Source organism: Chelonia mydas, chromosome 7, assembly GCF_015237465.2.
Source record: "Chelonia mydas isolate rCheMyd1 chromosome 7, rCheMyd1.pri.v2, whole genome shotgun sequence".
Classification (NCBI taxonomy): Eukaryota; Metazoa; Chordata; order Testudines; family Cheloniidae; genus Chelonia; species Chelonia mydas.
In genome coordinates, this window is record NC_057853.1 from 122,276,685 (window position 1) to 122,299,401 (window position 22,717).

At 63.7% G+C, this 22,717-nt stretch overlaps 1 protein-coding gene across 1 annotated transcript in view; it reads left to right on the plus strand.

Moving 5' to 3' along the window:
* Positions 1-6,136: 6,136 nt before the first annotated feature.
* The window catches only part of LOC102945672 (M-phase inducer phosphatase 1), a 24,424-nt gene continuing 7,843 nt past the window's right edge, over positions 6,137-22,717 (plus strand). The window contains exons 1-8 of the mRNA XM_043551969.1: positions 6,137-6,503; positions 9,885-9,985; positions 10,061-10,121; positions 10,603-10,642; positions 12,228-12,296; positions 13,135-13,227; positions 13,630-13,701; positions 14,265-14,327. Of these exons, the coding sequence (XP_043407904.1) occupies positions 6,361-6,503; positions 9,885-9,985; positions 10,061-10,121; positions 10,603-10,642; positions 12,228-12,296; positions 13,135-13,227; positions 13,630-13,701; positions 14,265-14,327 (642 nt within the window). The 5' untranslated portion in view covers positions 6,137-6,360. The remainder of the gene's footprint in view (positions 6,504-9,884; positions 9,986-10,060; positions 10,122-10,602; positions 10,643-12,227; positions 12,297-13,134; positions 13,228-13,629; positions 13,702-14,264; positions 14,328-22,717) is intronic.

A 22,717-nucleotide genomic window follows, 5' to 3' on the forward strand; every position in this document is an offset into this window, starting at 1 on the left:
AAAGCCGAGAGAGAGTGGAGGGCTTTTGGGCAGAGTGCTGTCTGAAAGGGGCTCGGAGCTGTGAGCAAAGAAACTGTCTCCTACAGTTCCATTCCTGCTGTGTTCAGGGGAACAGGACTTATTAACAGGACTTAACAGACAGCAAGTTTAAAACAAACACAAGGAAGTACTTCTTCACACCATACGCAGTCAGCCTGGGGAACTCCTTGCCAGGGGATGTTGTGAAGGCCAAAACTATAACTGGGTTCAAAAAAGAACTAGATAAGTTCCTGGAGGCTAGGTCCAGCAATGGCTATTAGTGAGGATGGGAAGGGACGCAACCCCATGATCTGGGTGTCCCGAGCCTCTGTTTGCCAGAAGCGGGGAATGGGTCACAGGGGATGGATCCCTTGATGATTCCCTGTTCTGCTCATTCCCTCTGGGGCACCTGGCACTGGCCAATGTCAGAAGACAAGACACTGGGCTAGATGGACCATTGACCTGGCCCAGTCTGGCTGTTCTTATGTGGACTTTGTTCATTATTTGTACATGCACAGGGTTGTACCCGAGATACCTGTCTCCATCACCAATTTCTCCTCCTAACAGAAACAACCTGCAGGGCCCTGAACTTTTGCTATCCACTCGGGCCTAGAGTGGGAACAAACACCAAATGTCATAAGAGTTGGCAACAGTGTTGTGGGCAACCAGCACCTTTGAAAACCAGGGCTCATGGGTCTCACAATGGGCATGCAAACTCTGTGACCGCTGTCGCACTTCCTGGAAAAACAACGGGAGTCCTTGTGGCACCTTAGAGACGAACACATTTATGTGGGCATAAGCTTTCGTGGGCTATAACGGTTATAGTCCTTTTATGAAAGCTTCTGTCCAAATAAATGTGTTCGTCTCTAAGGTGCCACAAGGACTCCTCGTAGTTTTTGCTGATACAGACTAACACGGTGTCACAGAGTCCCCGGGTGATGCTCTGGAACTGCTCCCTATGAAGCCAGGCAGGACTCTGGGGAAGTCTCCTTTCTGGGAGCAGCCTGTCTCCAGGACACACAGCTCACACAGCTTCCACCTTCCTGGGTCTGATCTCGGAGCATTCAGTATCCTCTGCCCCTCCGTGCGCTTCCCACAGCCAGTCCGCCCAGGCGGGGTCCTGAGGAAGCCAGAGGGTCCTGCCCCCCAACTCCACAGTCAGACGTGACTCTCAGCCAGCCAGTAAAACAGAAGGTTTATTAGACAACAGGAACACGGTCTAGAACAGAGCTTGTAGGTGCAGAGAACAGGACCTCTCAGCCGGGTCCATTTTGGGGGGCAGTGAGCCGGACAACCCATCTGCCCTTCACTCCATGTCCCCAGCCAGCCCCAAACTGAAACTCTCTCTCCAGCCCCTCCTCCTCTGGGCTTTGTCCCTTTCCCCGGGCCAGGGGGTCACCTGATTCCTTTGTTCTCCAACCCTTTAGCTCTCACCTTGCAGGGGGGAAGGGCCCAGGCCATCAGCTGCCAGGAGACAGGGTGTCGGCCATTTATGTTCACTGGCCCTTTGCTCTGCAACAATTACACCCCCTTAACCCACTACCTAGATACTTAAGAAATACCTAGGGGAAACTGAGGCACCCCTACAGTATTCAGAGGAAACATTAAGAACAGTCCCACTTCATCACACATGGCTACCACTCTGAAACCTGACACTTCCTGGAGCAGCTTGTGCCCATGAGCACCTACCTCAGGGCAGACGGCCAAGAACAGGGCAGAGACCCCAGCCTGGTGGTGGGTTCTATAATTAGATTTCACCACGCCAGTTTCAGATGGGAACTCCTGGGTCACATACACACCAATAAGTTACCATCTAAATCCTAAAAGTAACAGAGTTGCAGGGATCTGTCAATTCAAAGTGTCTTTCAGGGCGGACCCAGGAGGCAGCCCCTGGGGCTCTCTGGCTTCAGTTTAGAGTCTCGGACCCTTCAGAGTTCAAAGAAAAAGATGGAAAATTTTCCTGTGGCTTTGTTTTGTTACCTTCCTTCAGCTTCCAAGCCCACAGGCCCAGCTTCCTTGCAAGTAGCATTTCCCAGCCCCAACAGGGTCATCAACCAATCCTTTGTACTGCAAGTTCCTTAATGGCCCACCTGATTCTGATAGTCCTTCTGGATGGGATGCAGGGATGATTCCCATGCCTGGGTTCACAAGTTCAGAGCAAACATTTTCAAAACGTACATATTTTCTTGTACCCTGGAATCCAGGCACTGCAAATAAGATTAATGCCGGCAGCAATTTACAAGCATTTCCTAGAGTCTAAACATTTCTATAAGTCTAATACCTGTTTTGAGCAAAACTAACACACAGGTGACCTGCTCTGGTCTCCAGCTACGAATTTGTCAGTTCTTAGCTTATGCCTGTGTGACGAAGTGGGACTGTTCTTAATGTTTCCTCTGAATAGTGTGGGGGTGCCTCAGTTCCCCTATGAAGTGCTTAAGTATCTAGGTGGTGCGATAAGGGTGTATGATCATTGCAGAGCCCTAGAGGGCATGTGTGTGCAGGAGTCTGGACCCAGAGAATGGCCGACACCCTGTTTCCTGGCAACTGATGGCCTGAGCTCTTTCCCCCTGCAAGGTGAGAGCTAAAGGGTTGGAGAACAAAGGAATCAGGTGACCTCCTGGCCCGGGAAAGGAACAAAGCCCAGAGGAGGAGGGGCTGGAGGGACTTTCAGTTTGGGGCTGGCTGGGACATGGAGTGAAGGACAGACGTGGTTGTCTGGCTCACTGCCCCCCAAAATGGACCCAGCTGAGGGGTCCTGTTCTCTGCACCTGCAAGCTCTGTTTTAGACCATGTTCCTGTCATCTAATAAACCTCTGTTTTACTGGCTGGCTGAGAGTCAAGTCTGACTGCGAAGTTGGGGTGCAGGACCCTCTGGCTTCCCCAGGAGCCCCGCCCGGGCGGACTCGCTGTGGGAAGCACACGGAAGGGCAGAGGATGCTGAATACTCCGAGGTCAGTTCCCGGAAGGTGGAAGCAGTGTGAGCTTTGTGTCCTGAAGACAGGCTGCTCACAGAAAGGCGACTGCCCCAGAGTCCTGCCTGGCTTCATGGGGAGCAGTTCCAGAGCATCGCCCAGGGACTCCGTGACAGCCTGCAGCCAGGGCAAGAGCTGGCATCTGGCCTGCCAGCATCGCAGCCACCTTTGAAAATGTAAAGAAATCCGGCCCATTTCTTCAGCCAGGTCAGAGGCTGGCTGCTCTCTGGGGGCTCCCCCAGGGAAAGTTGGGAGACTTAGAATGAAATCTGTGGCATCACCCAATAGCAAATTATGCAAAAAATAAAAGCACCCATATTTTACCTACTACAGATTTTTCATGCACAGACATCTCAGAAATAGCCAGTGCCCCTGGGCTGTGGATAAACGGAGGAGACCGCAGAGATTGCAGGCTACCAGGGTTGCCCGATGCCACAGTAGAAGCACCTGCATAGATCAGAATCCAAGCCTGGCACACTGAAGTGAGACTAGTACATTCACTTTAGAGCGCTGTAAATATTCCAGCTCTGATCCTGCGCCCGCATCCGCCCGGGCCGCCCCCTGTGCGTCATGCTGTAGCCATCAGGGCTCACTTTCTAGAGCTAGTTGTGCCTGGAATCAGCAGCTCACTGGGTGTTGGTGCCTCTTCTCGAGAGCCCCCCACTGGCGGCTGGACTCTTATGAGCAACACCCCAACCCACAGCAGCTTTCCCTAGCCTTGCTCGGGCCGGGCCGGAGGGCCAGGTTTGAACCCCACTCTGGGAAAGAGCCTCTTCGGCTCTAGACACCACGACACCGACCTGCAAAAGTGGGGAAAAAACCCTCCCAGGCTGCTGCAAAGGTACACTGTGTTTGCCGTTAGCCCTTGGGAGGGTGGGGCCGGAAGGAGGTGCTGGGTGTGTGGCGCCCCCAGAGCTGAGCTCAGGACGCTGCCTGACATGTCACCTGTCACTGCAGCCGTGGGCTTGTCCACACTGGCACTTACAGCGCTGCAACGGTCTCGCTCGGCGGGGTGAAGAAACACCCCCTGAGCGCTGCAGGTCTCGGGGCTGTAAAGCGCCGTGTAGACAGTGCCCCAGCGCTGGGAGCCGCGCCCCGCACGGGGGTGGGTTTCTAGAGCGCTGGGCGAGCTCACTCCCAGCGCTGGGAGCCGCGCCCCGCACGGGGGTGGGTTTCTAGAGCGCTGGCCGAGCTCACTCCCAGCGCTGGGAGCCGCGCCCCGCACGGGGTGGGTTTCTAGAGCGCTGGGCGAGCTCACTCCCAGCGCTGGGAGCCGCGCCCCGCACGGGGGTGGGTTTCTAGAGCGCTGGGCGAGCTCACTCCCAGCGCTCCGCCGCGACTACACGAGCCACGTTCAAGCACGGCCGCGTTGCCAGTGAAGACGTGCCCGTTGTAACCAAACACCGGGGCTGGACGCACTTAACTGGCCCCTGCCCTGGCAGCCTTGGGAGAGGGGCCGCCTGTTTCTAAGCCCCCGGAGCTGGGAAGCCGGCAGGTCACATTCCTTCCCAGGGACAGTGCTCCTTGCCCCGGCAGCTTCCGTCTCTGGGGCCGACTCCCCCTCTTGCATCCTCACCGCTGGAGCAACCAGGGCCCAGCCCATGCTCTGAGCAGCCCCGCTGAGGCCTGGAAAACTTGTACCAGCGTCAGGCAATTTATCCTTTTCCTGCCTCTCTGGTCACGTCTCCCAGCAATGCACAGTCCTGGCCAGCCGAGCCGGACTCTGGTTGAGCAGGAGAGGAGAGGGAGGGAGGCAAGGGGAGGAGGACTCCCGGGGCGGGGAAGGGGTGACAGCCGGACGCAGGGCTCACACCCCAGCTGGTGGTTGGGATTCAGTGAGGCAATGGAGGTGTCACTGGGTCTCACTGGGCTCAGGATGGTGAAGGCCCAACCCGTGGGTGTCGGCACTTGCTCCTTTCAGTCCCTCATCTCTGCCCACTTGATCTCCCCTTCTGGGGTTTGTTAAGGGTCCCACAAGGGAGTGGTGGGGACGAACCCATCCCCTCACTCCTCTGTTCACTAATTAGGCCTAATTTATGATACCCCGATTTTGGTCCATTGATTTCCAGTTCCATGCGCCTCTCTTCTACCAGGCATGAGCTCAACACGGCCCCAGAGTGGGATCTCCCCTTATGGCTCGGTGAGACGGGCTGCCAGCCTGGGGCTTCCGCTGACTTGGGGTTACCTGGGGTCCCTAGAGCACAACATCCCTGCACGCCCCGCCAGCGGCAGGCCACCAGGTCTGCTCCAGCAGTCGGGTGCCAGAGGGGAGTCCCAGCGTGATTCTCCGAGGCTGGAGCAAGGCAGCGGGTTTGGCGGAGATGCGTGTGGGACCCCGGAGAGGGGCAGGCGAGGGAGCAGGGGACAGGGCACCAATGGCTGACCCGAATGCAGTGTGTAGTGTGCGCAGGGAACCAGGGCGTGTGTACACAAACAAACTGCTCTACGAACACGCCCAACCCCTGCTCTGCCGGGCCCTGAAATCGGCTCCCCACAGCAAGCAGGGGAAGCAGACATGGAGGCTAGAGCCCAGCAGAGCCAAGGACACAAGGGGCCCATCAGACAAGGACAGACAGCTGCTGCCACGGGGCTCCTATGCTGCCATCCGGGGGGGCTGCGTTGCAGCCCGAGAGCCCCCGCTGGCATTGCGCCCTGCCAGGTGCACAGGGGAGCTGTCCCGTGGGGACGGCAAGGCCAGAGCTCAGGGGCTCAGTCTGCGGCCAAGCCAGACGTGGGGAACACGGGGCTCTGAGCCGTGGCAGGAGGAGCCGCTGTGCCCGCAGCCCGGTGCCCCCGGGGGCAGGGGAAGGCGGCTGGCTGCCTGGCGCAGGGGATTCTGCCGGGCCTGGAGCGCGGGGCGTCCGGCAGAGAAAGGCTTTGTGCTGCCAGGACAATGGAGCAACGGCCAGTGGCAGCCAGGGAGGCAGAGGGGGAAGGGGCAGCTGTGGGGGGAGCCCTGAAGGGAAGGGGGGGCCGTGCAGAGATGCCCGGCCTCGGGAGCTCTCCCACGCGGGGGGCAGCCCGGGGCAGCTGGCACAGTTGGGCAGCAGGAGGCTGAAGTGTTGTCCCCAGGGGAGGGAGCTTGTTGTAGCAACGGTGACCAGGGAGGTTTGGCCAGCGGGACATTTAAACGCAGGGCTGGCGACAGGAGCTGAGCGGCCGGGAGGAGTGAGGTGGGGACGGGCAGAGGCTCACAGAGGGGGCAGAGCGGCCCCCGGCCATCGCAGCTCTAGGCAGGACAGCCGCCCCCACTGACCAGGGGCAGGGGACCAGCTACTTGTGGGCGTCTTTAATTCACTGGGGACGAGCTCCTGGGCAGCAGGGTGGTTCCTGGCCCTGGCAGCAGAGCCCACAGCCAGGCCCGTCCGTGATGGCCAGCCCCGAGGGCGCCAGCCCCCCCCCAGGGAACCGGGGCACCCGCCCGCCGGCGGGGCTCACCTTCTCCCCCGAGCTGGGGCCGTCACCGCTTGGCGGCTTGTGCAGGAACATGGGGCATCTCAGCTGCGTGGAGAGGTACCCGCCCCCCTTTCCGGGCCTGTCTCCGCGCCCTGCCGCAGGGAAGGAGACGGGTGGGCAGGGGATGGAGGTGGGACGGGGTGGGGAGGGGCCGGGGTATTTGGCTTGACGTTGCTCTGCAGCGACCCCTTTTGGCCAGGTTCGGAACGGCACCGGCGGGCTCTGGCAGAAGCTGGGCCAGTCCCCCCAAGTGAAGTGCACCCCAGTGGGGCGCTCAGGCAGGGCAGGTGCTGGGGGAGATCTGGGGGGGGGACATGAACCCTGCCCCCATGGGGGTGGAGGGCGTGGGATGGGCCCAGGCCTGGTAGCAGGATGAGGAGGGTGAGGGTGAGTGAAGAAGGGAACAGCGGGTGAGGAGGAGGATGGCAGGCGGCAGAGGGCAAGGAGGAGGATGGCGGGTGAGGAGGGTGGCGACGGGTGGCAGGGTGACAGCAGGCGAGGGGGTGACGGTGGTTGGCAGGGTGATGGTGGGCGAGGAGGAGGATGGCGGGCGAGGGGGTGACGGCGGGCAAGGGGATGACAGCAGGTAAGGAGGGTGGCAGCGGTGGCAGGGTGACAGCTGGTGAGGAGGGTGATGGCGGGCGAGGAGGAGGATGGAGGATGGCAGGGTGATGGTGGGTGAGGAGGAGGACGGTGGGTGAGGCGGTGACGGTGGGTGGCAGCGAGACGGCGGGCGAGGAGGGTGATGGCGGGCGAGGAGGAGGATGGAGGATGGCAGGGTGATGGTGGGTGAGGAGGAGGACGGCGGGTGAGGAGGGTGACGGTGGGCGAGGGGGTGATGGTGGGTGAGGAGGAGGATGGCAGGGTGACAGCGGGCGAGGGGGTGACAGTGGTTGGCAGGGTGACGGTGGGCGAGGAGGAGGATGGCGGGCAAGGGGGTGACGGCAGGCAAGGAGGGTGGCAGCGGTGGGAGAGTGACGGCGGGCGAGGAGGAGGATGGAGGATGGCAGGGTGGCGATGGGTGAGGAGGGTGACGGCGGGCGAGGGGGTGACGGTGGGTGAGGAGGAGGATGGCGGGCGAGAAGGAGGATGGAGGATGGCAGGGTGACAGCATGTGAGGGGGTGACGGTGGTTGGCAGGGTGACGGTGGGCGAGGAGGAGGACGGCGGGCGAGGGGGTGACGGCAGGCAAGGAGGGTGGCGGCGGTGGGAGGGTGACGGCGGGCGAGGAGGAGGATGGAGGATGGCAGGGTGGCGACAGGCAAGGAGGAGGACGGTGCGTGAGGTGGTGACGGTGGGTGGCAGGGTGATGGCGGGCAAGGGGGTGATGGTGGGTGAGGAGGGTGGAGGCGGTGGCAGGGTGACGGTGGGCAAGGAGGGGGACAGTGGAGGAGGATGGAGGATGGCAGGGTGGCGACAGGTGAGGAGGAGGACGGTGCCTGAGGCGGTGACGGTGGGTGGCAGGGTGACGGTGGGCGAGGGGGTGACGGTGAGTGAGGAGGACGGCGGGTGAGGAGGAGGACGGTGGGTGGCAGGGTGACAGCGGGTGAGGGGGTGACGGTGGGTGAGGAGGAGGATGGAGGATGGCAGGGTGACAGCGGGCAAGGGGGTGACGGCGGGTGAGGAGGGTGGCAGTGGTGGCAGGGTGATGGTGGGCGAGGAGGAGGATGGCGGGTGAGGAGGAGGACAGTGGGTGGCAGGGTGACAGCGGGCGAGGCGGTGACGGTGGGTGAGGAGGAGGACAGCGGGTGAGGTGGAGGATGGAGGATGGCAGGGTGACAGCGGGCGAGGGGGTGACGGTGGGTGAGGAGGGTGGCAGCGGTGGCAGGGTGATGGTGGGCGAGGAGGAGGATGGCGGGCGAGGGGGTGACGGCAGGCAAGGAGGGTGGCGGCGGTGGGAGGGTGACGGCGGGCGAGGAGGGTGGAGGCGGTGGGAGGGTGACGGCGGGCGAGGAGGAGGATGGAGGATGGCAGGGTGGCGACAGGCAAGGAGGAGGACGGTGGGTGAGGTGGTGACAGTGGATGCCAGGGTGATGGCGGGCGAGGGGGTGACGGTGGGTGAGGAGGGTGGAGGTGGTGGCAAGGTGACGGTGGGCGAGGAGGACGACAGTGGAGGAGGATGGAGGATGGCAGGGTGGTGACGGGTGAGGAGGAGGATGGTGCGTGAGGCGGTGACGGCGGGCGAGGGGGTGACGGCGGGTGAGGGGGTGACGGTGGGTGAGGAGGAGGACGGCGGGTGAGGAGGAGGACAGTGGGTGGCAGGATGACAGCGGGTGAGGGGGTGACGGCGGGTGAGGAGGGTGGCAGCGGTGGCAGGGTGATGGTGGGCGAGGAGGAGGATGGAGGATGGCAGGGTGGTGACAGGCAAGGAGGAGGATGGTGGGTGAGGTGGTGACGGTGGGTGGCAGGGTGATGGCGGGCGAGGCGGTGACGGTGGGTGAGGAGGGTGGAGGGGGTGGCAGGGTGACGGTGGGCGAGGAGGAGGACGGTGGAGGAGGATGGAGGATGGCAGGGTGGCGATGGGTGAGGAGGAGGACAGTGCGTGAGGCGGTGACGGTGGGTGGCAGGGTGACAGCGGGCGAGGGGGTGACGGTGGGTGAGGAGGAGGACAGCGGGTGAGGTGGAGGATGGAGGATGGCAGGGTGACAGCGGGCGAGGGGGTGACGGCGGGTGAGGAGGAGGACGGCGGGTGAGGAGGAGGACAGTGGGTGGCAGGGTGACAGCGGGCGAGGCGGTGACAGTGGGTGAGGAGGGTGACGGTGGGTGGCAGGGTGACGGTGGGCGAGGGGGTGACGGTGGGTGAGGAGGAGGACAGCGGGTGAGGTGGAGGATGGAGGATGGCAGGGTGACAGCGGGCGAGGGGGTGACGGTGGGTGAGGAGGAGGACGGCGGGTGAGGAGGAGGACAGTGGGTGGCAGGGTGACAGCGGGCGAGGGGGTGACGGTGGGTGAGGAGGGTGGCAGCGGTGGCAGGGTGATGGTGGGCGAGGAGGAGGATGGCGGGCGAGGGGGTGATGGCAGGCAAGGAGGGTGGCGGCGGTGGGAGGGTGACGGTGGGCGAGGTGGTGACAGTGGGTGAGGAGGGTGACGGTGGGTGGCAGGGTGACAGCGGGCGAGGCGGTGACGGTGGGCGAGGGGGTGACGATGGGTGAGGAGGAGGACAGCGGGTGAGGTGGAGGATGGAGGATGGCAGGGTGACAGCGGGCGAGGGGGTGACGGCGGGTGAGGAGGAGGACAGTAGGTGGCAGGGTGACAGCGGGCGAGGGGGTGACGGTGGGTGAGGAGGGTGGCAGCGGTGGCAGGGTGATGGTGGGCGAGGAGGAGGATGGTGGGTGAGAGGGTGACGGCAGACAAGGAGGGTGGCGGCGGTGGGAGGGTGACGGTGGGCGAGGAGGGTGATGGCGGGCGGCAGGGTGGTCACGGGGTGCTCTCTCCCACAGCATCACCCCGAGGAGAAGGCTGAGGCTGTCCCCAGATGCCCTGACTCCAAGCCCTGCTGGCTCCCAGGCGCCGGCTCCCGCAGGGACGCCCACACCCACAGGTCAGCACCAGCCCCTCTGCATGCCCCCCCCCGCCCCCCGGCCAGCGCCCCACTGACCCGCTCTCTCTGTCCCAGGTGGTGCACCGGAGCCCTCGCTCAGCCCCCAGGCCTGCAGCATCAGCATCAGCGAGGGCAGGTACCTGGAGGGGTGGGGGCAGGGAACAGGCTCCTCATAGCCCCCCCCACTGCTCCCCATAGCCCCCCCCCCACACCCACTGCTCCCCAGAGCCTTCCCCACTCCCCGGAGCCCCTCCACTGTTTCTTATAGCCCCCCCACCGCTCCCCATAACCCCCCCACTCCCCTTAGCCCCCCCCACACACCCACTGCTCCCCATAGCCTTCCCCACTCCCCATAGCCCCCACACCGCTCCCCAGAGCCCCCCCAACTCCCCAGAGCCCCCTCCTGCTCCCCGGAGGCCCTCCACTCCCCATAGCCCCTCCACCGCTCCCCAGAGCCCCCCCCCACTCCCCAGAGCCCCCTCCTGCTCCCCGGAGCCCCCCGGCACATGCAGTGCACCCCATAGCCCCCCCCACCCCCCACCCTGTCTGTGTGCCTGGCTGGGAGGCTGCTGCCCGCTGGGGCCGCTCTCACCCCCGGCTCTGGTTTCTCTTCTCAGCTGCAGTCAGACGCCCCGGCATTGCAGCCTGCCCCGCTCCGTGAGTACCCGGGCTGTGTCCGAGGGATGGGGGAGGGACCATGCAGGGCATGGGCAGAGCCTGTGGGTCGCTGTCCTATTCCCCCTCCCCTGGGCTCGAGGGCACGAACACTGCCATCCTGCAGCCCCAGTACCCGCCCTGGCACTGCTGGGCGCACTCTGCACCGCGTTGGGTCGGCCCTTCCACGTTCCCAGACCTGCCCCTGTGGGCTGGCCGGTGCCTGCTTGTTCCCAGCCCTGGGGGGGGGCCCGGGCCCCGTCAGAGCCTGCCTGGTGGGGAAGGAACCAGCCTTTGCGCCCCCCAGCTGGTTCTTCTAGCCCAGGGCGCAGAGGGACTGGGGGGTGCCCAGGCTCTGCGTGGGGGTGGGGGCAGCGCCAGGGCGGTGCTGAAGTGTGGGTGAGGCCGGCGTCGCTAGCATGGATGTATAGAGCCCTGCCGGGCACCGGGTCCCAGCGCACTCCACTGACAGCTGGGCAGCTGCATGCGACGTCGGGCTAAGAACAGGGGCAGGATGGACAGGGCTGTCTGCAGGCCCGGCCCCTCTGCCCCCTTGACAACTCCCTGCCTGGCGCCCCGCCACACGCATCCTGCCCTGCACCCGCTCCATGCCCGGCCCCTCTGCCCCCTTGACAGCTCCCTGCCTGGCACCCCGCCACATGCATCCTGCCCTGTGCCCGGCCCTGCTCTGCACCCACTCTGTGCCCGGCCCTACCCTGCACCCGCTCCATGCCCGGCCCTGCTCTGTACCCGCTCTGTGCCTGGCCCTGCTCTGTGCCCGGCCCTGCCCTGCACCCGCCCTGTGCCTGGCCCCTCTGCCCCATGACTGCTCCCTGCCTGGCGCCCCGCCACATGCATCCCGCCCTGCACCCGCTCCGTGCCCTGCCCTGCTCTGTACCCGCTCTGTGCCTGGCCCTCCTCCGTGCCCTGCCCTGCTCTGTACCCGCTCTGTGCCTGGCCCTGCTCTGTGCCCGGCTCCACCCTGCACCCACTCTGTGCCCAGCCCTGCCCTGCATCCACTCTGTGCCCGGCTCCACCCTGCACCCGCCCTGTGCCTGGCCCCTCTGCCCCATGACTGCTCCCTGCCTGGCGCCCCGCCACATGCATCCCGCCCTGCTGCCGCTCTCTGCCTGGCCCCGCCCTGCACCCGCTCCGTGCCCTACCCTGCTCTGTACCCGCTCTGTGCCCGGCCCTGCTCCGTGCCCGGCCCTGCCCTGCACCTGCTCCGTGCCCTGCCCTGCTCTGTACCCGCTCTGTGCCCGGCCCTGCTCCGTGCCCTGCCCTGCTCTGTACCCGCTCTGTGCCTGGCCCTGCTCCGTGCCCGGCCCTGCCCTGCACCCGCTCCGTGCCCTGCCCTGCTCTGTACCCGCTCTGTGCCCAGCCCTGCTCCGTACCCGGCCCTGCCCTGCACCCGCTCCATGCCCACCCCTGCTCTGTACCCGCTCTGTGCCTGGCTCCACCCTGCACCCGCTCCACCTGCCTCCTGCTCTGAACCTGCTCCATGCCCGTCCCTGCTCGTTTTCCTTCCCCACTCGCCCCATGTCCTGGGCAGCCTTGTCATGGCTCCCTCCCTTCTGCCCTCCCCCAGAGCAAGCGGCTGCGAGAAGCCAGCGAGGGGCCAGGGGAAGGAAGTGCCAGTCCTCAGGGCAAGGGCGAGGTGAGTGGAGGCAGTGCTGTCTGGTCTGCCCACGGGGATATTTGGGGAGCACGGCTGGGGCGCTTCGGGGATCAGCCCAGAGCAGGGAGGGGCTATGTCACCACTGGCCCTGCAGCTCTGGGTGCTGCAATGCCGCCCCGCGGGGCTCCCAGCCCGGCGCCAGCAGCCAGCGGCCCGGGCACCGTGACTGGGCGCTCTGCCAATGGGCTGCCAGCACCCAGTTACTGTTCACAGGGTGCCCACACGCCCCGCAGCCCCGAATCGCCCCCAAGCCGCCGGCCCTCGCCTGGGCCGCTCCCAGCGGCTGGGCGATTCCCCGGGGCTGGACTCTTGCAGGCACAGGCGGGGCGGGGAGTTCTGACAGCCCAGACGCCCGGAGGCCTGAGCCACCGAGGCAGCCGGGGCCGCTCGCAGACACCAGCAGGCTGCCGCCCCTCGCGCTGAACTGCAGCGAGCCACTCGCTTGCCCTACGCGGGTTTCTCACCTGGCCCCAGTTCCCAGAGACGCCTGCCCCCCGTCTGAGATTCCCACAGCTCTGGCCCCTCTGGGGTGGATGGGAAATGGCGTTCTGGGCTGGCTTCTGTCTCCTACCCGTCACTGCCCTGGCGCCGGGAGGCAGCCCCCGGGGGTGCAGCACCGGCTCGCCAGGGAGCGGGCGCCAGGCGGATTTTTGCAGTCTCCTCCCCGCCCCCATGATAGTGAAGGGCTGTCTTCCCCCTCGCGAGGCTGGGGGCTTCGGTCACCTGGTACGTCAATGGACCTTCAGTGTCTTGGCCCGACGCCCGGGCGGGGGCGGGTCACACACCGGACTTGCCCCCTTTGGCTTTTGTCTCCCAGAAGCTGCAGTGGAAGAACCTGGGGACGCTGTTCCCCAGCCCGGAGGGCCCAGCCCCAGGAAGGAAGCAGCCCCACGGGGGCGAGACGAGGAGGGTGAGGGGGAAGAGCGCAGACCACCCAACGCTGCGTCTCAGTGACGCTGCTCAGCCACTTGGACCCCTGGGCACCTCTCTCCTCCCGGGCCCCCTGTGGGAGCCTTAACAGGGGCTGGAGCTGCAGCCTGCCTGGGGAGCAGAGACCTCGGGCGCTTGCAGACAGGGCCCCACCTGGCTGAGCAATGGGGCCAGCAGGGGTCGGGCGCCGAGAGACGGAGCCAGTCGCTTTGCCTGGCTTGCACAGGGGCACACGGCAAGTCCCATGCCAGGCTGGACAGGGGCTGGGGCAGGCATGGCCCGAGGGAAGCCAGACGGGGTGGTGCTGCTGGGGGCTGGATTTGCTTCTCTCCCCCGTCCCTGTGTCTCTGAGACCCGGGCTTCCCCTCATCCCCTCCCCCAGGGCAGCTCTGGCCTCTCTCCTGCTCCAGCCCCTGGGACGGACGGCGAGATCCTGACTGGAGATTTTTCCAGGGTGAGTGGATCGTACCTGTCCCGTGAGCTCGCTGCCCCCCAGCCCAATTGCTCTGCAAGGTCCCATCACCCTGGGCAGTGACGGAAATCCCCGTGCCCTGCCCAGAGCCCAGGCCCTGTGCCCTGGCCTCTCTCCTGGGGCCAGCGAGGCTGTCCTGCTCTCCTTAGGCGGGCTGGCCTCGCCCGCTAGCACCCCCATCCCTTCCCGCCAGGCCCCACTGGGGCGCAGACCATCCGCCCGGCCTCCCCGTCCCAGGAGGGTGCCGGCTGCCCCTCAAGGGACGTGTTTCCAACTCTCTACAGTGAACGCTCCTGCCCCCGGGGCCAGTCTGCGACTAAGGTGAACGCCTCACCTCTTGGCTCCAGGGAAGGTAGGACGTGTGTGCGTGTGGGGGAAGGGGACATCCCACTCCAGGGAGGACAGAGCATGTGTGGGGGAGTCCCACTCCAGGGAGCACAGGGCGTGTGTGGTGGCAGGCAGGGGCTATGTCCCCCCCAGGGAGAGCAGGGATATCCCTTCAGCTCTGTTTTTGTGCCAATGCCTGTCTCTGTTGGTGACCGCAGCCCTGCTCTCTGCCAGTGGAGGATGGCCTGCACCGGGATCTGCGTTACGTCAGCCCCGCCACAGTAAGTGTGAAATGCGCCCACTGCTGGGGAACAGCACGCTCGGACCCCATGCTTGTAAAACAACTCTTATTAAGGACCGCAGCTGGCATTCCAGCCATGTACACACAGACCGAGGGCTGAAGCTCATTCTGTGTTCCCCACTCCTGCCCTTGGCCCAGCTGTCCGGGTGTGCTGCCTGTCCAGCTCTACTCCGCTGCTGTCTCGGTTCGCTCTCCACCGCTGTCCTGGGTCTGCAGCGACCTCACGTGACCAGCGGCCCAGAGCAGCGGGAAGCATTGCCCTTTGCCACTGCTGTGTGTGGCTGCTGATGGCTGGACCCCACTCTGCTCCCCTACGTAGGGGACTCGGCTCCTTGGCTCCTCTGTCACAGTGGCTGCGCTGCCTGCCTAGCGTGGCGTTCTCTAAACTGCTTCCCTCCTGCCCACTGTCCCCCCGCTGGGCTACCGCAGCCTGCCCTTCCGGGGATGCCGGTCCGGTTCTCTGGCTCCTTCGCTTTGCTGGGGTCCCTGGGAGTGATCCAGCATTGCCCTTCCTGTCTGCTCGGCCTTTGCCATTGGTCCCCGGCTGCCGGCACTGCCAGGGTTCCTTCCCATTGCTTGGTGGGTGTCACGGAGTCCCTGGGCGATGCTCGGGAACTGCTCCCTATGAAGCCAGGCAGGACTCTGGGGAAGTCTCCTCTCTGGGAGCAGCCTGTCTGCAGGACACACAGCTCACCCGGCTTCCACCTTCCTGGGTCTGACCTCGGAGCATTCAGCATCCTCTGCCCCTCCATGTGCTTCCCACAGAGAGTCCGCCCAGGCGGGGTCCTGGGGAAGCCAGAGGGTCCTGCCCCCCAGCTCCGCAGTCAGACGTGACTCTCAGCCAGCCAGGAAAACAGAAGGTTTATTAGCCAACAGGAACGTGGTCTAAAACAGAGCTTGCAGGTACAGAGAACAGGACCTCTCAGTCAGGTCCATCTTGGGGGCAGGGAGGCCAGATCACAGGTCTGGGCCTCCCTTTCTTTCCCCAGCCAGCTCCAAACTGAAACTCTCCAGCCCCTCATCTGGTTTGCCTCTTTCCCGGGCCTGATCTCTTTATTCTCCAACCCCTTCAGTTGGCACCTTGCAGGGGGGAACGGCCCAGGCCATCAGTGACCAGGAGACAGGGTGTCGGCCATTCTCTGTGTCTGGACCCGTGCACACACCTGCCCTCTAGGGCTCTGCAATGATCATACACCCTTACCCCACCCCCTAGATACTTAAGAACTGCATAGGGGAAACTGAGGCACCCCCACACTATTCAGAGGAAACATTAAGAACAGTCCCGCTTCGTCACACCACCTTTCCCCAGGGTGGGGTTGGGATTTCCTGCGGCTGCAGCCTCCTCCAGTTGTGCATCGCTGATGTATTCTTTGCGCAGCTCACACGGTTCCATGGGCTGATCTCATTCGCGCCTGGCCAGCAGGTCTGCCTCCTGGCTGGGCTCAGGCAGGCCGCTCTCCCCAGGTCTTACAACGTCAGCTCCTAAATCTGCTGGGATTACTGCCCGGTCCCCTTTAAACAACCTCCGTCTTCTGCCCCCAGCTCATCCCTGCCCTGTGTCACGGAGTGTGGGGGAGTCCAGGCCCTGCACCCCTCTTCCTGGGATTCACTGAGACTCTCAGCCAGCCAGTAAAACAGAAGGTTTATTGGACAACAGGAACACAGTCCAAAACAGAGCTTGTGGGTACACCCAGGACCCCTCAGTCAAGTCCTTCTGGGGGAGCAGGGAGCTTAGACCCCAGCCCTGGGGTTCCCTGTGTTCCTCCACCCAGCCCCAACCTGAAACTAAACCCACCCAGCAGGTTCCCTGCTGCAGCCTCCGTCCACATTCCTGGGCAGAGGTGTCACCTCCCCCTCCCCCTCCTGGCTCAGGTGACAGGCTCTCAGGTCTCCCGTCCCCAGGGCACATTCCCAGGTCAACACTCCCCCCTCCCTGCTGCGTCACATCGTCACATCTCTCCCCCCTTCGAGACTGAACTGAGCGGGGTCACTGTGACCAGTGACCTGGGGAAGTTCGGGGCCCCCTCTCCGGGACAGCGCATCCGCTATCAGGTTGGCACTTCCCTTCACGTGGACCACGTCCATGTCGTAATCCTGCAGGAGCAGGCTCCACCTCAGGAGCTTGGCGTTGGCTCCTTTCATCGGGTGCAGCCAGGACAGGGGAGAGTGGTCGGTGTAGACGGTGAAGTGTCGCCCGAAGAGATAGGGCTCTAGTTTCTTGAGGGCCCACACCATGGCCAGGCACTCCTCCTCGATGGCCGCATAGTGTTGCTCCCGGGGTAGCAACTTCTTGCTCAGGTACACGATGGGGTGTCTCTCCCCCTTTTCATCCTCCTGCATTAACACCGCCCCCAGTCCCGTGTCGGAGGCGTCGGTGAACACCACAAAGGGCTTGTCAAAGTCTGGGTTTGCCAGAACTGGGCCACTGACCAGAGCCTCCTTCAGCGCCCGGAAAGCCTCCTGGCACTGCTCGGTCCAGACCACCTTGTCTGGCTTCCCCTTCTTGCATAGCTCAGTGATGGGGGTGGCTATGGCGCTAAAGTGGGGCACAAATCTGCGGTAGTATCCTGCCATCCCAATAAAGGCTTGGACCTGCTTTTTGGTGTGGGGAGCGGGCCAGTCTCTGATCACCTCCACCTTGGCCGGTTCTGGCTTTAGGCGGCCGCTCCCCACCCGATGGCCCAGGTAAGATACTTCCGCCATCCCCACCTTGCACTTCTCCGCTTTGACAGTCAGCCCAGCCCCCTGGAGTCGGTCCAGCACTTGTCTAACCTGGGACACGTGGTCCTCCCAGGTCTGGCTAAAGACACAGATGTCGTCAATATACGCCACGGCAAAACTCTCCATCCCCCTCAGGAGCTGGTCCACCAGGCGCTGGAAGGTGGCCGGCGCTCCCTTGAGGCCGACAGGCAGGGTCAGGAACTCATAGAGCCCCAGAGGGGTGATAAAGGCCGATTTCAGCCGGGCATCTGCATCCAGCGGCACTTGCCAGTAGCCCTTTGTAAGGTCCATGGTGGTAAGGTACCGAGCTCCTCCCAGCTTGTCTAGGAGCTCGTCCGGCCTGGGCATGGGGTAGGCATCCGATACAGTGATGGCATTGAGCTTCCGATAGTCCACACAGAACCGGACCGACCCATCCTTTTTGGGGACCAGCACCACCGGCGAGGCCCAAGGGCTGGCCGATGGCTGGATCACCCCCAAAGCCAGCATGTCCCGGACCTCTCTTTCCAGGTCCTGAGCAGTTTTCCCGGTGACTCGGAAAGGGGAGCATCTTATCGGCGGGTGCGACCCTGTCTGCACCCGGTGGACAGTCAGATTAGTGCGTCCAGGCTGGTTGGAAAACAGCTGTCGGTACGGGTGCAGCACCCCCCTGACCTCAGCTTGCTGGGCAGGGGTGAGCTGATCCGAGAGGGGAATTGTTTCCAGGGGGGAACCAGCTCTGGTCCCAGGGAACAGATCTACTAAAGGGTCATCTCCCTGCTCCTCCCACTGTCCACACACGGCCAACACCACATTCCCCCTGGCATAATATGGCTTCATCATATTCACATGGTACACCCGGCGGTGGTGCGCCCGGTTCGACAGCTCCACCACATAGTTTACCTCATTGAGCTGCTTGACGACCTTGAACGGGCCCTCCCAGGCGGCCTGTAGTTTGTTCTTTCTCACGGGGATGAGAACCATCACCTGATCCCCGGTGGCGTAGGCCCGGGCCCGCGCCGTGCGGTCGTACCAGACCTTCTGCTTCCTCTGGGCTCTGGCCAGATTCTCCCTGGCCAGGCCCATGAGTTCAGCCAGTCTCTCTCGGAAGATCAGGACATACTCCACCACTGACTCTCCATCGGGAGTGGCCTTCCCCTCCCACTCGTCTCTCATCAGGTCCAGGGGGCCCCTCACCCTCCTTCCATATAACAGTTCGAAAGGCGAAAATCCGGTAGACTCCTGGGGCACCTCCCTGTATGCGAACAGCAGGTGAGGTAAGGACTTGTCCCAATCCTGCGGGTGCTGGTTCATAAAGGTTTTCAGCATCATCTTTAGCGTCCCGTTAAACCTCTCCACCAGCCCATTGGACTGGGGGTGATACGCTGAGGTCCAGTCGTGCCGGACCCCACATTTCTCCCACAAGCACTGGAGCAGGGCCGACATGAAGTTGGACCCTTGGTCTGTCAAGACTTCCCTGGGGAACCCCACTCGGCTGAAAATGGTCAGGAGCGCATCTGCCACGGTGTCTGCTTCAATGGAAGCTAAGGGCACTGCCTCGGGGTAGCGGGTGGCGAAATCTACCACCACCAGAATGTATTTCTTCCCCGACCGGGTCGTCTTGCTGAGTGGCCCCACGATGTCCATGGCCACCTTCTGGAAAGGCTCCTCTATGATGGGCAAAGGTCTCAAGGCCGCTTTCCCCTTGTCCCGGGCCTTCCCCACCCTCTGACAGGGGTCACAGGATCGGCAATACTGCCGGACCGTGGTAAAGACCCCGGGCCAGTAAAAGTTCTGTAGCAACCTCTGCCGGGTGCGCCGGATTCCCTGGTGCCCTGCGAGGGGGATGTCATGGGCCAGGGACAGGAGCTTGCGGCGGTACTTCTGGGGGACCACCAGCTGCTTCCTGATCCCACAGGACTCCCCTTCCCCTGGGGGAGCCCATTCTCGGTACAGGAACCCCTTCTTCCACAGGAACCTCTCCTGGCAGCCTCTCCTCATGGTCCGTCCCACACTGAGGTCGGCCAGGTCCCTGAGCTTCTGCAAGGAGGGATCTTTCCTCAACTCGGCCTGGAACTCAGCGGCTGGGGAAGGGATGGGGCCCGGTTCCCCCTCCGTGGCCAGGTCTGAGGCCTCAGCCTCTCTGAGCCGTGCCCCTCGGCGCTCCCTCCCCACCCGAGTAGGGTCTCGCGCCTCCGGTGTGGTACCCTCCCCAGGGTCAGGTCGCAGTGCCCCTCGCCGGCTCTGGCTACGGGTCACAACCAGGGCGGTCTGGGGGTCGCTTGGCCAGTCCTCTAGGTCTCCCCCCATCAAAACTTCAGTGGGCAAATGGTGGTGTACCCCCACATCCTTGGGGCCCTCCTTGGCCCCCCATTTCAGGTGTACCCTTGCCACGGGCACCTTAAATGGGGTCCCGCCCACCCCCGTCAGGGTCAGGTAGGTGTTGGGCACCACCCGATCTGGGGCCACCACCTCGGGCCGGGCCAGCGTCACCTCCGCGCCCGTATCCCAGTATCCATTGACCTTCCTCCCATCCACCTCCAGGGGAACAAGGCACTCTCTCCGGAGGGACAGCCCCGCGCCCACCCTGTAAACTGAGCACCCTGAGTCCGGAGCATCCGGCCCTCTGGCGGAGCTGGCCGGGGGTACTCTTCCCTCCTGAGCAGGTGGTAAACTTGTAGCCCCCCTTTCCTGGGTCGCCTGCCCCTCGTCCAGCTGAGCCCCTACCCAGTTAACCCTGGGTAGGTTGGGTCTGCTCAGTTTGTCCCTGAGCCCGGGGCACTGGGCCCGTACGTGGCCTCTCTGGCCACAGTGATAGCAGCTCAGGTCACGTTGGTCCCCTCGAGCGGGTCGGAGGGGCCCGACACCAGGCGTTCCCCTTTGGAGGGGGTTCTCCCTATTTCCCCGCTGGGAGGCCCCATGGTGACTCTCTCTCTGCATCGGGGGGGGCCTGTTCTTTTGGGACTCCTCCCGGCTACCCCCTGACCGACTGTTCACAAACTCGTCGGCCAGCTGCCCTGCGTGCTGGGGGTTCGCGAGCTTTTTGTCCACCAGCCACAGCCTCAGGTCAGAAGGGCACTGTTCATACAGTTGCTCCAGTACGATTAGGTCAAGCAGGTCCTCTTTAGTTTGGGCCCCCGCTGTCCACTTGCGGGCATATCCCTGCATCCTGTTGGCCAGTTGTAGGTAGGTGACCTCAGGCGTTTTACGCTGACCCCGGAACCTTCTCCGGTACATCTCGGGGGTCAGCCCAAACTCACGGAGCAGGGCCTGTTTGAACAGTTCGTAGTCCCCTGCCTCCGCCCCTGTCATCCGGCTGTACACCTCCACGGCTTTGGGGTCCAGTAAGGGGGTGAGAAACTGGAGCCTGTCTGCAGGGTCAACCCTGTGCAGCTCGCAGGCATTCTCACAGGCCGTCAGGAAGCTATCTATGTCCTCCCCTCCTTCCGCTGGGCCAGGAAGCACTTATCAAAGCTCCTTGCAGTCTTGGGTCCCCCCTCACTCACCGCAGCCGGGGCCCCACTGCTCCTCAGCCTGGCCAGCTCCAGTTCATGCTGTCTTTGTTTCTCCTTCTCCTGCTGCTCATGTTGACGCTCCCTCTCCTTCTCCTGACGCTCCCTCTCCGCTCCCTCTCCTTCTCCTGACGCTCCCGCTCCTTCTCCTCCTGCTCATGTTGACGTTGTTTCTCCTTCTCCTCCTGCTCATGTTGACGTTGTTTCTCCTCATGTTGACGTTGTTTTTCATGATCCTCCAGCTCCCTCATTTTCCTCTCCCTCTCCCATTCCAGCCGCATCCGCTCCAGGGACGGGGAGCTCCGCCGGGAGGATCCCCTGCTGGCTGCTGGGGTCAGGGTGCCCTCGGTATTCGCTGGGCTTCCCCCAACCCCTCCCCCAGGCATAGGTAGGAAGGGTCTCGGGATGTCCTGGGCAGCAGTCTGACCCCTCCCAGCCTGGTCCGGCCCCAGGGCCCACGCTGCGTCCGCCGGGCGGCTTCCCTCAGGGACAGGGATCGGGTCATCCAAGCGATCCCTCTCCTCCAGCTGGGCAATCAGCTGTTCCTTGGTGGACCTCCCGATGCGCAGCCCCCTCTGCCTGCACAGCTCCACCAGGTCGCTCTTAAGGCGTTTAGCGTACATCTCCCAGCTGGCCACTCGCAGGCCGGGCAGCTTTCCACGGTTTCCAGGAAGAACCCCCCGTGTGCCAGTCCTTCTTGAGGTCACCACCTCTTTGCCAGGGTCGAGCTGCAGACTCCTCCGCCCCTGGGACAGCTCGCTGCAATCCCCCGGGGGACCCTGTTACTGCAAAAGTCCTTCTCTCTGGTCACACACTCCCAGGGGTTAACCGCCCCCTGGAACCGTCTCTCTCTGAAGCTTCAGCATGCCTGGTCCCCGTCAATCCCCCTTCGTTTTACTGTTCCCCAGTCACTTACTGCAGGAAGCGCCGTTCACGGGGTGCAGTAGATCCCACGGCTGCCACCAGTTGTCACGGAGTGTGGGGGAGTCCAGGCCCTGCACCCCTCTTCCTGGGATTCACTGAGACTCTCAGCCAGCCAGTAAAACAGAAGGTTTATTGGACAACAGGAACACAGTCCAAAACAGAGCTTGTGGGTACACCCAGGACCCCTCAGTCAAGTCCTTCTGGGGGAGCAGGGAGCTTAGACCCCAGCCCTGGGGTTCCCTGTGTTCCTCCACCCAGCCCCAAACTGAAACTAAACCCACCCAGCAGGTTCCCTGCTGCAGCCTCCGTCCACATTCCTGGGCAGAGGTGTTACCTCCCCCTCCCCCTCCTGGCTCAGGTGACAGGCTCTCAGGTCTCCTGTCCCCAGGGCACATTCCCAGGTCAACACTCCCCCCTCCCTGCTGCGTCACATCGTCACACCCTGGCAGTCCGGGGAGCCTGCACCTTGCGGCCTGGCCAGCCCTGGAGCTTGAATCATTTCCCGGCCCCCAGCCTGACTGGGCTGCCGGGAGCCCCGTGGGAGAGGGGAAGGGGTTGCTGTGGAAAGACTGTCCCACAGAGCATCCGTGTTAGCTATGCCTGCTCTGCACACCGGCCGCCAGCCCCTTGCCCTCCCCTCCGAGCGCCGGCGTCTCGAGAGCGCGGCGTGTGCTCAGTCTGCGTGTGCCGCTGGTGATCAAAGGGAACCGCTGGAACCAGGCGCCCCTCTCCTATCTGCCTGTGCCCGGCAGGGCGTGGCACCAGGGCTGCCCCTAGCCCCTCCTCCTGAGCCCTCCCCTGCAGCTCCGGTGGCTCGGCAGGGGCTGTGCTTGTCATTGCGGTCTCGGGTCTCGGCCCTCGGCCCAGGCCCGTGCTGCAGCGCTGTGTCCGTGTCTGCAGAGCGCGGGCATCGGACGGGCAGGAGCAGAATCTGCACAGGCAGCTGCTGTTCCTCCACAGCGCCGGACTCCTTCCCCGCAGCCTCTGCCCACACTTTTTCTGCTAGCTCAGTTTTCCGGGGCTGGCTGGAGTCCCTCAGAGATGAGCAGGTCTCCGTTGTGGGCACCTCACTTCCCCTCGGCTCGCCTGAACTCTGTTTTCACACGCCCCGTGGCGCTGCGGCCACAGAGCTGGCACTTTTCCTTCTGCCTTTCACTGGACCAGGATGCCGGCACTGTCAGTCCATCTGTGTCCCTCATCCTGCCTCCTGGGTTCCTTCAGCCTGAGCCCGTCT